Source organism: Cornus florida, unplaced genomic scaffold (genome assembly GCF_030987335.1).
Source record: "Cornus florida cultivar Cherokee Brave unplaced genomic scaffold, ASM3098733v1 CherokeeBrave_3.0.0_Hap2_Chr01, whole genome shotgun sequence".
Classification (NCBI taxonomy): domain Eukaryota; kingdom Viridiplantae; phylum Streptophyta; class Magnoliopsida; order Cornales; family Cornaceae; genus Cornus; species Cornus florida.
In genome coordinates, this window is record NW_026775571.1 from 89,350,370 (window position 1) to 89,365,296 (window position 14,927).

At 38.2% G+C, this 14,927-nt stretch overlaps 1 protein-coding gene across 4 annotated transcripts in view; it reads right to left on the reverse strand.

Annotated features, from left to right (window-relative positions):
* Positions 1 to 403: 403 nt before the first annotated feature.
* LOC132305606 (putative nuclear RNA export factor SDE5) overlaps positions 404 to 14,927 on the reverse strand; it is a 31,054-nt gene continuing 16,530 nt past the window's right edge. For 2 of the 4 annotated variants that reach the window (XM_059803205.1, XM_059803208.1), the window contains exons 5-11: positions 14,199 to 14,433; positions 13,364 to 13,440; positions 13,168 to 13,224; positions 3,586 to 3,653; positions 3,394 to 3,500; positions 3,239 to 3,309; positions 404 to 994 (exon numbers count right to left, since the gene is read on the reverse strand). In XM_059803205.1, the coding sequence (XP_059659188.1) occupies positions 875 to 994; positions 3,239 to 3,309; positions 3,394 to 3,500; positions 3,586 to 3,653; positions 13,168 to 13,224; positions 13,364 to 13,440; positions 14,199 to 14,433 (735 nt within the window). In that variant the 3' untranslated portion in view covers positions 404 to 874. The remainder of the gene's footprint in view (positions 995 to 3,238; positions 3,310 to 3,393; positions 3,501 to 3,585; positions 3,654 to 13,167; positions 13,225 to 13,363; positions 13,441 to 14,198; positions 14,434 to 14,927) is intronic. The other 2 variants (XM_059803207.1, XM_059803206.1) reach the window with 2 other exon arrangements.

The window sequence follows — 14,927 nt, forward strand, 5'->3', positions numbered from 1 at the left end:
AAGGATGCTAAATCTTTGAAATAATGATGTTAAGTGTTGAATCTCGATTTAATATGTTTGCTCAACACCAATATTTGGTGTTGGTGTTAAGCAACACATTAAATTTTTGTGTTGAATAATACTTTAAATTGAGATTCATCGCAATTATTTGAAGACTCAAAATAACTTTGCTGAAATCTCCAAATAATGATGTTAAAAAACACATTAAAATGAGATATAACACAAACTCCTACTCTTTAGCCCTTTCAACTCTCAATGTGTATATATATATGTATTACAAAACAATGTCCAAATAATGGGCTGATCAAAGTTTATTCATTGTTGAAAGAACAGGCAACTGAAAATTGTGCAAGTCACGGATAAATTGGGGCAATACTTTTATCCTCCTAAAGAATTACAAATATAAAGCCAAAACTTTTTCAATAAAAATAAATAATGGTTCCTTGTAGTGAAGGTGATAACATTATACGAGGTACAAAAATTTGCAAAAGAGTAGGAAAAAAAACAGCAAATAGTATTCTTAAAACACATTAAACTGTAATAGCAAGCATCACACAGCAAAAAGAAGCTGTATTTTCAACTTCATTGATCGAAGAAGCACCGTCCATGTTTGACAAGCTTCAACTTCAACAATTGAACTCTTTTAGGTTGTTTCTTTCCCTTTGAATCTTTGATTGCCAGTTCTTCACTTGTGGAGGAAAATTTGTGTGGCTTCACCTTCCCTCAAGTGCTTGACTGGTCTCCTGACTCGAATCTTTAGGTACAAGGAACAATTCCCTATTACAAAAACCCTCGAAAAACTAGGTTTACAATGTACTCCTTAATATTTCACAACTATATCAGTTGGTCGATAGAACTCACACTTTAGTGGTCTTCATTGTTTTGTAGCAAAACTCAAACGTTTTGGATTTATTTCGTCCACACGGATCAATATTGTTCCAGCACTCCCTTCTTCAGTCCACTTGATAGACTCTTTTTTCAATAACTTTATAATCTGTCCATATAAAAAATGAAGAAATAATGCGGTCTATGAATAAAAAACAATTAAGCTAAGGCACCACTCCCTTAATAGAAGTTCACGAAATAAATTAATCGTACACAGCACTTAATATCATTTGCACAATTCAGTAGCAGCATAGCTAATGGTTAAGATACTAAGAGCATCTCCAATGGTAAAATGCTAAATTCGGATGCCAAATCTATATGTTGACAGTGCTACAGTGTCAAAATGATACATTCTAGCAATTCTGCTCCAATGATGCTTTTTATGCAAAATGCTATTTTTTGACACAACCACTATTCTTTTTCAACTACCATTCCCACCATTCATATTTGCATTACTAATATTAATATTAGGCACATTTCAAATCAAGTTGTAAACATTAGAAGGAAACTAAAATTAAACTAAATTAAAAAGAATCAAAAATCTAAAATATCTGGTCAAAAAATGACCCAAATATATATATATATATGTATAAATTTATATATTTGATTATATTATTATATAATTTTTTTTTATATAATTTTTTTTTTGTTTTTCGAAAATTTATATATATATATATGTATATTATATATATTCGATTATATTATTATTAATATATATATATATATATATATATATATATATAGGGCAAATCATTTCAGCCTCCCAAATCGCCATATATAGTTTTAGGGCAAATCATTTCAGCCTCCCCAATCGCCTCCATCTCTATTCTCGTTCTCAACTCTGAAATTGCCCCCCCCCCCCCCCCCCCCCCCCCCCCCCCCCCCCCCTCTCTCTCTCTCTCTGCAACTGCAAACTACAAAATCAACAAGAATCAGAAGTTCAAAACCCATATCTTTCAGTTTCCATCGCCCGTTGTTCCAGTTCGGGTTTGCCATTCGCAAGCTTCAGCCGCTGTCTCTCAACTCTCAAGCTTGTCCCCCTCTCTCTCTGCAACTGCTAACTTGTACGTATGGGTTTTGTTTTATTTTTTTTCTAAATCAACTAATCAATGTCTTTAATTCTTGTTTTGCAAACTAAATCCTATTTGGTGAAATTTTTTATGATCTTTTTCAAAACCGATCTGAGAAGAAAAAGATATATATATATATATACACACACACACACACATATGTGGATGAGAGGGGAAGAGAAAGAGAGAGACGGATAGGATTGAGAGATATCGAAATAGCTGTTGCTATAAGTTTTGCTAGATTTGGCACCAAAAATAGCAAAGGCAATTTTTGGCAGGTGAAATAGCAGAGCTCATTGGAGGGTCTAATTTTAACCCACCTACTATATTTTGAATTGGCAGCCCATATAGCAGGTGGGTTGGAGATGCTCTAAAGGGGTTTCATTGGCCTTGCCTCGAACCTGACAAACGTAGAAACCATTACAATACTTGTCTAATTTTTGGTTGAGCTGAGCTCCCATTAATAACACATGTAGTTCAGCTCATTTTCCAATATTTATGAACAAATTATGTACATTTCTTCAATTTGGAGTGAAAATGGCACTTCCAAGGGTGAAGCAAAAAAAGAATTTGTTAGAAAACGTCTTCAACCCTACGGATACCAACTTGATTAAACCTAACCTGTAAGAATAGATTCATTTTTATTTAATTAGAAGTGAAAATTAAACAGCTTTTAGGATGGCATTTTCTGGGGTACAGAAGGGTGGCAAGAGAGCGAACTAGGTACAAAGCATTCATAACTCTATGCCAACTTGATATAGCCCAACCTATTCAGAACCTAACCCGTCTTTAAAATGTCTGCTACGAACCCAAATGCATATGCCTCCCCCCCGGCGAGCACGTCACTGAGCCCGTCCCTGCCTCCGGTCAATCCCATTAAGGAGGAGGAGGGAGGGGCATGTTTAATCATCTAATACATACACGCCGATGCCCAGAAACAGAATAACTGATAAGTTCAAAACTTAAACCTGCCCAAATTTCAGTCGAATTATATGACTCGAGCAATCTTGAGGATTGTTGACCACTCTGTTGCCCTATTCTCAACCCAACCAGAGCAATTTTCATAAAACTAGGCAACAATTTTTAGGTCATCATTGGTTCCCTAGATTCCTTTTGACAGGAAGATTGGCAAGCCATTATAAACGAAACTAGGTTCATCAATTAGATATAGATCTGAATTTTATATACTTTCTAGGGTGCCAATTCAAGCCATCATCTTAACATCTTGCCTTTCGTAATACATCAGCCCATAACAATTTGAACAAGAGAAGCATTTTTCTTACCAATCGTTTACGAGCCCCTTTTGACATATCTTCATCATTTGTCTCCACAATAACCTTGAGGTACTTTATAGCTGACAAGGAAGATGATACAGATTTATGTCTATATTCAATGGATCTATTCATGACCAAAATAGATTGTGAGAGTAACTGCTTACATTGGATGCCAGAAACGGAAGAAAGATGACACTTCAGAAGACGAATCGCCTCCTTGGTCCCGCAGTTATGCAAGTCGAGAGATATTGTGTCTTCAGTTTCCCCATTTCTACACACAGACAATTAAGGGTAAAACAAAAGATACTAGAACATTCCCTACCCCGCAACCCAACATTTGAGCACAAAGTACTAACCTGGTATCAAAGATCTGTTTAGAAGATTCTTCATCTGCTTCGCGAGCCCTTCTGTTAAAAAAGTTTCCCTGGTCACACCAACATCAATTAGATTCATGCATCAATTCAGACACTTGAAACCCAGACCATGTCAAATGCTGGTATAAATTATAAACTTTAAATTAGAGTTCAGATATCACTGCTACTCTGCTGCAGCCAGAAGCTATATCAGAATAACTCATCGAAAGTCCGCTGAAAAGCTGATCAGAAAGATAGCTGGAGATGCCGGCTAAAAATTTTATGCCATAGAATGCGGGAAAGAACCTAGAGAGAGAGAGAGAGAGAGAGAGAGAGAGAGAGAGATGGATTGCTTTCTGTTTATGTTCGGAGGTCTGTTATGCAGCCTAATTTATAGTTTTCGGTGGCCTGGGCCTAAAATGGCCCTAATAAATGTGTAGCAGCTCGCCAAACACCGTTATTAGGTGCAAAATGGATAAAGAAAAGCCCAACAAAAGTGATTGTAGTCTGACAGGTAGTCCATTTTAATATGTTAGATGCGAACAAGATATGGTTGCATGACCCACACATCCCAGTTCGAGCTAGCTCAGCATGGCACAGCATGCATTTGTTGCACGTACATTGGGCCTCGCACGATGATGCATGCATGAATACTTTTTCAACCTGGCCTATACCATGCATAGGGCTCCTTTTGGGTAAGTTATTAACTAGCCCAAACTTACACTATCATGCAAGTCTATTTGTAACTCTTTAGTTTAAGTGATGTTGGACAAGGCTTCTGTTTTTTTTTTTTTTTTTTTTTTTTTGAAGCATTCCAAAACCTATTAAATCAGTAATAAGGATTCTGTCAGATGCTACTAAAACAAACACTCAGTTTATAAACAACTCTAGTTTGCCAACAATATTCTTTTTCTTTATTTTTTTAATCTTGGTTTTGTTCATCATTGATATAACTCATAAAAATAAAAACTAAATATACAATTAACAAAAGGATGTTCTTTTTGGTCAAACAAGAATAAGGATAAAAGTTTCATTTATTTCCACCAAGACGACTGAAACATTTCCATTCCCAAGTGAATAGGAAAACCAACACAACTGTTTCTTTTTCTTTTCTGTTTTTTTTTTAAAAAAAAAAAACGAAGTTGCTTCCATAGAAGCATACTAAAATTTCATGCTGACAACTACCTAAGAATTATAGAAGGTATCTTCATTTTTATTTTGCAAAAGAAGGGGGACATTAAAAGATTTAGATACATCCAATTTCTTTGAGAAATAGGAGATAAAGAGAAGTAGAAAATAGAGGAATAAAGGAACAATGAAAATTAAATAATACTTCATTGATAATTTTGTTGGACTAGCCATGTTAATTGTCAATTAGGTTGTTCTTTTATGTGTAACTTGTGGGAGTGAATGGGGCATACAACGAAGACTCACAGGGTCTTCAAGGGCCAGCAAGAGGTTAACGGACTGTCAAAATGTTCACGTTATTTATAGTATATAGTTCATGCTTACTATGTCATAGTGTTATACTATTATTACAAAAACTAACATTACATGAGAAAACTAATTATAGAATATTTCATAGTTGTATTTTACATAAAGAACTAAATCATATTATTTGATTACTTAAGCACACTTGCATATTCTCCTCAATTCCACCATTGCTCTTGTGTGGATGCGTGTTCAGGGCTAAAACATATTCAGTTAGCTAAATATTTGACTTATATTCACAAAGTCGTGTAATTTAGTAATGTTTTGAAGAATCAAGACATTCCAAATTTTTCACTCTATTGCCTTTTTAAGATATTTCCAAAATGTTTCCTTTTCTGAGCCAACCAAAACGACACTTAAAATTGTGTATAAAAGGGGAATGGAAGGTTAAATGCAGTTCTAATTTCTTGAATTCCAAAAGTGAATTAAGGGGGGAAATATAAATACTATATTATACTAATACTATATAGACTAACTTGACCAAGAACCTTCCCACCAAGCACACAGAGAGAGAATGGAAAACAATATCTATTTGATCTCTGCATTTTTAGGTACCAAGTCTAAACTAAGTACTGGACTTGGAGGGCAATTTGGAGAATTCTATGTCTGTATGGATATAATAAGATGAATATGCAATTTTGAGTTAGACATGGGGAGAGCTGTAAGTTCTATGCCTCTACATTTTGGGCCTAGAGCGCCATTTTAGTAATACGAAGATTTTGAATTAAGTTTGTAATGGTCTTTATATTTATTGACAAAGAAGCTTCCTGGGAGGGGAGGGAAGATTTTGCAGAATCATGTGTGAGAGCCTGGGAGGTGTAGCCTAAGGTAGAATGCATGGAAGGTGAATGGAAGGTTAAATGCACTTCTAATTTCTTGAATTCCTAAAGTGAATTAAGGGGGAAAAAATGGAAGTGAATTAAGGAGGGAGAAAATACAAATACTATAATATACAATATATATATTTTTTTGATAAGTAAAATATATTAGAAAAGCGTTCAAAAGGGGAACGCGTCCCTAATACACAAAAACGAAAAACCTAAGGACCAACAGAGTCCAATAGATTAAATAAATCATCAATCGAGAAGCAAGCATTGCCTCTTACATAACAGAAAAGAGAACGAAGAATATGAGATTTTAAGTTTGCTATAGACGATTCCTTTCCTTCAAAATTTCTGTTATTTCTCTCTTCAAATACACCACCAAACACAGTGTGGGACGATCCTCCAAAAATCACGAGCATGGCCTTTAATATGGCATCTTCTCCATGCGTTAATTAATTTAATAGAGTGCTTAGGCATACGCCAAAAATACTGAATATGAGATTCCAACAATCATACGCCACAAGACATGCATAAGAATGTGATCCACGAACTCACCGTCTGTTTTACATAGGCAACACCAGTTAACAATGGTATTACCTCTTTTTCGCAGATTAACCAATGTCAAAATCTTTGCCAGCAAAGATTAGACAAACACAAGAACATGGATCGTACTCCATATCTACCATGAGTGAAGGGAATCCACAAAATGTCATCACAACCTCTGCCAACATCCTTCTGTCTATACAACAAGTCCAAAAAACCACATGATTCTGCCATCTCCCAATCCTAAAAAGAACGCCTAAAACGCACATCCCACACAACCCCACTGCTATCGAGTTGAAAACAGTCAACTACATAAGCATGTTTATTCTCGGCAATACTAAAGAGACGAGGAAAGGAAAGAGACAACAACTGATCACCACACCATAAGTCTTCCCAAAATCAAACATACCTACCATTACGAACCTTGAATCTAATATGGGTGGAAAACACGTCCCAACCCTTCCGAATGAATTTCCAAACGCCAACACCTCCTGTGACAGAAACAAGATGAGAAGACCAACCCCCGCTCTCCTCCCCAAAACGACACGAGACAACTCTTCTCCATTGTTGATGACGCCCTTTACCGAACCTGCATAACCACTTCCCCAATAAAGCTCTATTGAAAGGGACCAGCATCTGAATGCCTAACCCGCCTAATTTCAAAGGTTTGAAAACTTACTCCCAATTAACAAGATAATACTTGAACTCCTCTTCTCTTCCACCCCAAAAAAGTCTCTCTGAATTTTTTCGATCCGTTCAGCAACAGAGCAAGAGATTTGAAACAGAGATAAGAAATAGGTGGGAAAGGACGAGAGGGTACTCTTAATAAGAGTGACCTTCCCCCCCCCCCCCACCCCCCCTTTTCCGAAAGATACTATTTTTTCCATCCTGCCAATCTTTTTTCATACTTGTTAATCACCGGGTCCCAACTCCCCACTCTCTTGGAGGAAACTCTCAAAGGCAATCCCAGATAAGGAAATGGAAAAGCACCCACTCCACACCCAAGAACTGTAACTAAAATATCTGGAACAAGCACACTCTTTCCAACATTGATTTTGAGTCCGGACACCGCTTGGAAACAAGCATGAATGCACCTCAAGTATCTAAGTTGAGAGACATTAGCATCACAAAAAACCAAATTATCGTCCGCAAACAACAAATGGGATATCTCAATATGATGAGCAACATCACTACTGACTGTGAACCCCCCAATGTAACCAGATCCTCAGCTCTTTTCATTAATTTGCTCAATCCCTCCATAACAATAAGGAATAAAAAAAATAATAAGGGATCTCCTTGTCTCAAACCGCGCGAACTCGAAAAAAAAACTAGCAGGAGATCCGTTCACAAGCACAGAGAACATAATGAACGAGATGCAAGATTCAATCCATTTTATCCACCTATCCCCGAACCCCATCCTCCAAAGCAAGTAAAGAAGAAACTGCCAATTAACGTGATCATAGGCTATCTCGATGTCAAGGTTGCATAAGACACCAGGAACTCCACTCTTCAACCTAGAGTCAACACATTCCCCTGCGATAAGAACGGAATCCAAAATCTGTCATCCTCCAACAAAAGCATTTTGTGACTCTAAAATAATTCCATCCAAAACATTTCACATCCTAAGAACAAGGACCTTAGCAAAATGAGCTTATATATACATCCCACTAAGCTGATTGGCCGAAAGTCCTTAATATCGGAGGCGTCACCCTTCTTAGGAATAAGGGCAATGAAAGATGCGTTCAATGATTTCTCGAATGTGCCATGAGAATGAAAATCCTGAAAGGTGCCCATCACCTCACTTCGCACCACCTCCCAGCTCTCCTTTAGAAACCGCATAGTGAATCCATCTGGCCTTGGAGCTTTATCACCATTACAACTTGATAACGCCTTAAGAACTTCCTCTTCAGTGAAAGGAACCTCAAGCCTATCACTATCCAGCGTAGAAATGGCATTGAATTGCAAACCATCAAGTTTAGGTCTCCATCCCAAAGTCTCAGTATAGAGCTGCTAATAAAAAGAAACAATTCCTCCACGCACCTCCTCTTCTCTCCACAACTCTGAACCATTCACACGAATACGCCCGATATGATTGCATCTGCTATGAGCGTTAGCAAGCCTGTGGAAGAATTTTGTGTTGCAGTCACCTTCTTTTAGCCACAATGCCCGACATTTCTGACACTACAAAATCTCCTCCACAACAGCAATCTTGGCAAAAATCGCCTGACAAGACGCTCTTCTAGAGTGTAAAGACTCCGCATCCTGCCCCAGCTCATCAAAACGATCAAGTTCAGCAATATCAGCCAGAACTTTATTCTTCTTCCATTCAAGATTCCCAAACACCTCTTTGTCCCACTTCTTGAGCTAAGATTTGAGAATCTGAAACTTCCTAGCAAGCACATAGCTAGCAGAGCCTATAAAAGTTGTCTCCCCCCACCAAGATTGGACTTTCCTTTGGAAGTCCTCAGATCTCAACCATATATTTTCAAAGCGGAATGGTGTGCGTCTAGATCTCATTCCTTCGCAATCAAGAACTAAGGGTACATAATCGAACGTTACCCTAACCAAAGCTGCCTAAGTAACATCCAGGAACTTCTCTTCCCAATCCCTAAAAATCAGGAATCTATCCAACCTTAAAAGAGTAACTGGATCTCTGCCATTAGACCAAGTAAAAGCTGCCCCTTCCAATGACAAATCAATAAGAAAGTGACCATCAATAAAATCAGGGAACTGGATCATCTCCGAGGACCACCTACCCTCTGTGGATCTCACGAATGGAGACCTAACAGAATTAAAGTACCCGCCTAAGCACCAAGGCAACGACCACAATTCCTTAACATAACTGAGCTCTTCCCAAAAGACAGGTCTATCACAATCAATAACGGGTCCATAGACTCCAGAAAAGACCCAACTGAAATTATCATCCTCCATCTGAAACACACATAACAAAGAAAAGAGCCATTTCCAGAAGTTCGTTCTAGACAACCATCTTCGATCCCACATAATTAGAATTCTGCCCGATGTGCCGGAAGCGTTTAACACTTCCCATTCCACGAACCTTCCTCCCCAAAGACTCATAACCACTTCATCAGTGATAGAGGCCATCTCGGTTTCTTGCAAACATATAACATGGACATTCCACTTCCTCACAGCAACCTTGACCACCCTTCTTCTGTCCGGATCATTTAAACTATGGACGTTCCATGTAATAATTTGTATCTTTATGGAGAACCAAAAATGATCATTTCCCCTCCTCCCCATTTCCCAGTTCTGGTCCTTTCCCTTTCTTTAGACACCCCATCCTTCCCCTCGTAGTTGACATAGGAAATAAGGTTCTTAACCTCTTGTTCCCCTTTCCGATGTGAAAAATGTTTTCTATTTTTAACAACTTTTGTGCTTAGATAGGTCTCTGTATTGTCGTTTTCTGCCACAATAGCATGAAGAATGGATTGAGTTCGGTCGTCATCACCCTTCAAAGAGACACCCAGAGCTTCACTAACCACGCCAATATTTTCAATCACACAGTCCATACCCAAATCGTTAGCCGTCTCTAAGCAATCAAGGCGCACAACTGACAAAGGTTCCATTATGTTCACATCAGATTGATCCATTTCCCAAGAAAAATAATCATGAGGACAGACCTGTTGAGTAGAAACTTGATCTTCATACTCCTCCCCCTCACTCTCTTCACCGTTCCGGTACATATTTAACTACATATCCAGCTCTATTCCAGGATCATCCGTAACATTAGTCATCAATTCATGAGTATGATTCACCTCAGTCTTGGATGGTAGACCATTTAAGCCTTTTAGAGCAACAAAAAGCTTAAGTTCATTGAGCAAAGTCACAGCTAATTCATCTGTCAACTTAAAATGAAGGTCCCGTCCTACACAAACTGTCACCCCATTGGAGCAACCTACACTTCCGGACGTGTTCTTTAAAGGCAGTGACCTTTCAACCCGTGAAACAATGGCCCTAGAAAAGTCCCTTTATTGAACCATACAATCCTCCTCACCACCACCACCATTTCTCAACACCTCACATGAAGAAGGGGTAGAAATAGAGCTCTGAGAATAAGAATCAGGAGTCAAACCTGGAAGAATAGAGGAAGGAGAGCGTGTTACCCACTTTTGTTTTTCATTACGAGTCCATCGAGTAGCCTGGCGACCAGCTGATGCAATCGGCGTTCTCAATTTTGCTTTCTTAGTCAAGGACCAATGAGGTGTAACTCGCTGTAACGAAGAAGAAAGTACTTGGGATTGGGCTTTAACCTAAACCTGGGCTTGTCCTTTAATGCCTGGCCCCAAATATGGACCTAGTTCATTTAAAAAAGAAACGGATAGTGAATTGGGTCCTCTTTGTACCCTTCTTTTGGTGTAGGTTGTTCGAGGCCCATAACTAGCCAAAGCACGTTTGGGCTTAGGCTTAATGAGCCCATTCTTCAGACCAGACCCATAATGACTTAAAACCTCGCCCTTAGCTTGGCCTGACACCCTCCGACCCAAATCAACCTTAGCCCAATCTGAATTACGACCCATCCCAATCTCTTCACCAACCCTTGAGGATTCAGAGGTGAACTCTTACGACCACCACGTGCATCTCTTTCCTTATCAGCTACAATGCGCTTGACCGGCGCGTGTCGGCTACTTGATCTTCCCCTCACAAATTTCATCGCCCTTTGTAGTTCTCTGTCTTTCAACTATTGTCAAATCTGTAACACCTCTTCCTCCCCTTTGCTAAGAAGCATATCCCATTCTTCCTCCGTCATAAGATGAGACCCGTCGCTGCCTTCAAGGCTCTCCATTGAAGGAACTAGTTCCGGCGAGACTTCTTCCCAAATCGCAACCTTGTAACAGAAGGTGTCATCATTAATAAACACGAACTGCGGACAAGCTGATCCAATTCTCATTGTGATTCGAATGCTTTCGGTATCCCTCGTCTCATCAGCAACAACTCCCACGAATCCGCCACACAATTCCCCCACTTCAACGAATAAAGCGTGACACCATAAATGAAGGAGAAGTCCGAACAACCGGATCTGTTTGAGACCTTTGCCTCTAGGAACACTACAACACCTAACACTGAAAGACCACACATCAATCCGCAAGGTTACAGATCCCCACTGTCGCCGACCTTCCTTCAACACTCGTTGAGCCTCTGCCTGAGAAGGAAACCTAAAGAAAAGCAGCGAATCGGATAAGGGAGTAACCCCCACCCCACAAGACGTGTTCCATGCCCGCACTGCCCATTCCTCCACCCGATCACATCCCCCAACTTCCTTGTCAAACCGACCGACCAAACAAGATGAGAGAACCATTTTCCTCCCTTCGACGGACCCCCCGTCAATGTACAGTGACGGTCCTCAGTGAGGAATTGCCGACTTCACATCTCCTCTAAGCGAGATTCTTGGAACTCCTCTAAGCGAGATTCTTGGAATCTTTGCAATCTCTAAGAAAGATTTCATCACAAACCTAATGAAACCACGATCGCCTCAAAATCACCCCTAGTAGGGTGAAATCGCCCCTAGTGACGTCATAATGATCATGATTATTAATTCTACTTGCTATTATTGAATCCAAAAGTGAATTAAGGGGGGAAGGGGAAGGGGAAATGGAAGGGAATTAAGGGGGAAAAAGTTACAAATACTATACTATACTAATATAATACAATGGAAGTGAATTAAGTGGAAGGTCCATTGTATTGTATTTGTATAGTATAGTATAGTATTTGTAACTTTTTCCCCCTTAATTCACTTCCATTTCCCCTTCCCCTTCCCCCCTTAATTCACTTTTGGAATTCAAGAAACTAGAACTACATTTAACCTTCCATGCATCGTACCTTAGGCTACACCCAAGATTCTACAAAATCTTCCCTCCCCTCCCAAGAAGCTTCTTTGTCAATATATATAAAGACCATTACAAACTTCATTCAAAATCTGCTTATTACTAAAATGGCGCTCTAGACCAACGAGCCAGTGGCCTAGCGGTATAAACTTCTTACCTCCCAAAGGGAGATCGGGGATTCAAGTCTCAGAAGAGACAAATGTGTGTGAGTACCAACTAGAAAATAAAATAAAATAAAATGGAGCCCTAGGCCCAAAATGTAGAGGCATAGAACTTACAGCTCTCCCCATGTCTAACTCAAAATTGTATATTCATCTTCTTATATCCATACAGAGTTAGAATTCTCCAAATCTCCCTCCAAGTCCATTACTTAGTTTAGACTTAGTACCTAAAAATGCAGAGATCAAATAGATATTGTCTTCCATTCTCTCTCTGCCTGCTTAGTGGGAAGGTTCTTGGTCAAGTTAGTCTATTTAGTATTAGTAAAGTATTTGTATTTTTTCCCCCTTAATTCACTTCCATGTTTTTCTCCCTTAAGTCACTTATGAAATTCAAGAAATTAGAACTGCATTTAACCTTCCATGCATACAGAAGAAAATTTGGATCCATGAGAAATCAACACCAAACTAAATGAAGTAGTAATCTTTTTACCAATTTTCAAAGAATGATGGTTTTAAGCAGAAAAGGACATAATGAAAATTTGATGAGCGAATCTATTGTAGTAGACTTGTAGTATGGGGAAAGAGATACAGTGAAGACAAATATGCAAATTAAAACTGTGTTTCTCAATTTGAAATTTCATATAACCACTAAAACTCATTATTGATGGTAAAAAAGTTATTTTCTTTTTTTTTTTGAAAAAAAAAAAAAAATAGATAGCATACCTTTTCTAAAAGATTGGCTGCTCGCACATTATTTCCCTCAGCTAATGCTTCGAAAGCCTGACAAAACAAAATAAGATAAAAGTGTCTAATCATGTAAGGGAGCCAAAACAGAGTTTTATGCAATTTCAAGACAAATAAAACTGGGATTGCCACATAATAATAAATATCATGGCATAACAAGTTCCAACCAACTCACAGCTTTATAATATTCCTTCATTGTAGCTCGATACTCTTTCACAGCTCTACGAAGGACCAGATAGCTATCGTCTCCATCTACATATATTCTAGCGGACTTTGTGAGATATCAGAGAGAGAGGAAAAGAAAACGTAAAAGCTAGACATGTATATACCATAAATTAGTAAATTTTAGGTATTGTCCATGTATTTCTATTTTTCCAAAGACCAGTAATAGAATCGATGAGAGCATAAATGCTGCTTTAGCTACCAGCATTTTACAACTAAAAATGTAAACTACAAGTAATTTATAAAGTCATTTCTTCATGAGAATGTGCCTGTGTCCTGTATTATTTTTTTCACCAAGATGAATCAAAAATATATTTGATGTGATTGAAACAATAATCCCACATATCTGAGCTTTAGCATTAGTCGAAGAAGGGTCTATAAACCATGTCATATGCAAGGGAATTATTTCTGGCTAGGAATCGACGAACTGTCCAACTTTGGATTAGTTCTTATAAATTATTTTGGAACAACTCTTTAGAAAATGACATAGGACTCGTTTGCCATGTCTGGCATGAGTTAAGAGCGTTATCCGAATATGTAACTGAGCATAATCTGAGTTTTGCTTCTGCCAGAACTGCTAAAGAAACAGTATTGTTCTTTTTTATACAAACAAGAAATCAAACAGCACCAGGAAAAGAAGAATATAAATCCTGATAAATCTGTTGTCAAGTTTGTTTCACCTTTTAGAAGCTCTTTATAAGGTACATTAACAAAAAGGAAAAGAAAAAAAAAAAGAAAGAAAGAGAGAAGGTATACCAAATATTTAGGATATGCAAAAAAGTACATACCATCCTCCTTGATGTCTTGATGTTGGTTCATAGCACCAGTCTCGTGTTCTGCGGCATTGTCTTTCAGAGGTTCAACCACTATTCGCCCAGATGCTCTAGATCTCTCAACCGAATTGAAGGCATCAGTTCTTCTAGGAGACTCCTCGTGTTTCTCAGAAGCAACAAAGAAAGCAGCTAAAATTTCCTTTTGGAGATCATGTCTTTCTCTTAATTCTCTTGGACCTCCATCAAGAGACTGTAAATTAATTCCAGTGAGAAGGAAAAACAATTACAATAAGCAATAATCTTATCGAAGCCTATATTTTCAAACAGATAAAAAATGAAATATAAAAAACACAGGTTTGAGTCTGATAGTGACCACCTTGTGCAAAATAATAGTAAAAGTTAAGTTTCACACAACCCTCCGATGACCCCGCCCCCACAGATACACAAAAACACACCACACGAGCAGAACAACACACCAGGTAATAGCCTCTCTTTTTTCAAAGAGAAAAACAACAGATAAACCTGAGAGGAACTTTTTATTATGCAGGGGAAGTAACAAATCAAACCATATTAATATGTACATTTTGTTCCGTTCCTAAAAGGTCATACCGAGTACACAAGGCTCCTGCACTAAGTGTTGTCAGGGCTTATTTGTTATTACTTATACAATGTTGGGTACTTATATGTAATTTCTGATACTTGTTAGTATAAATACAATGTGGTGGAAGGATGAAAGTATTCTTT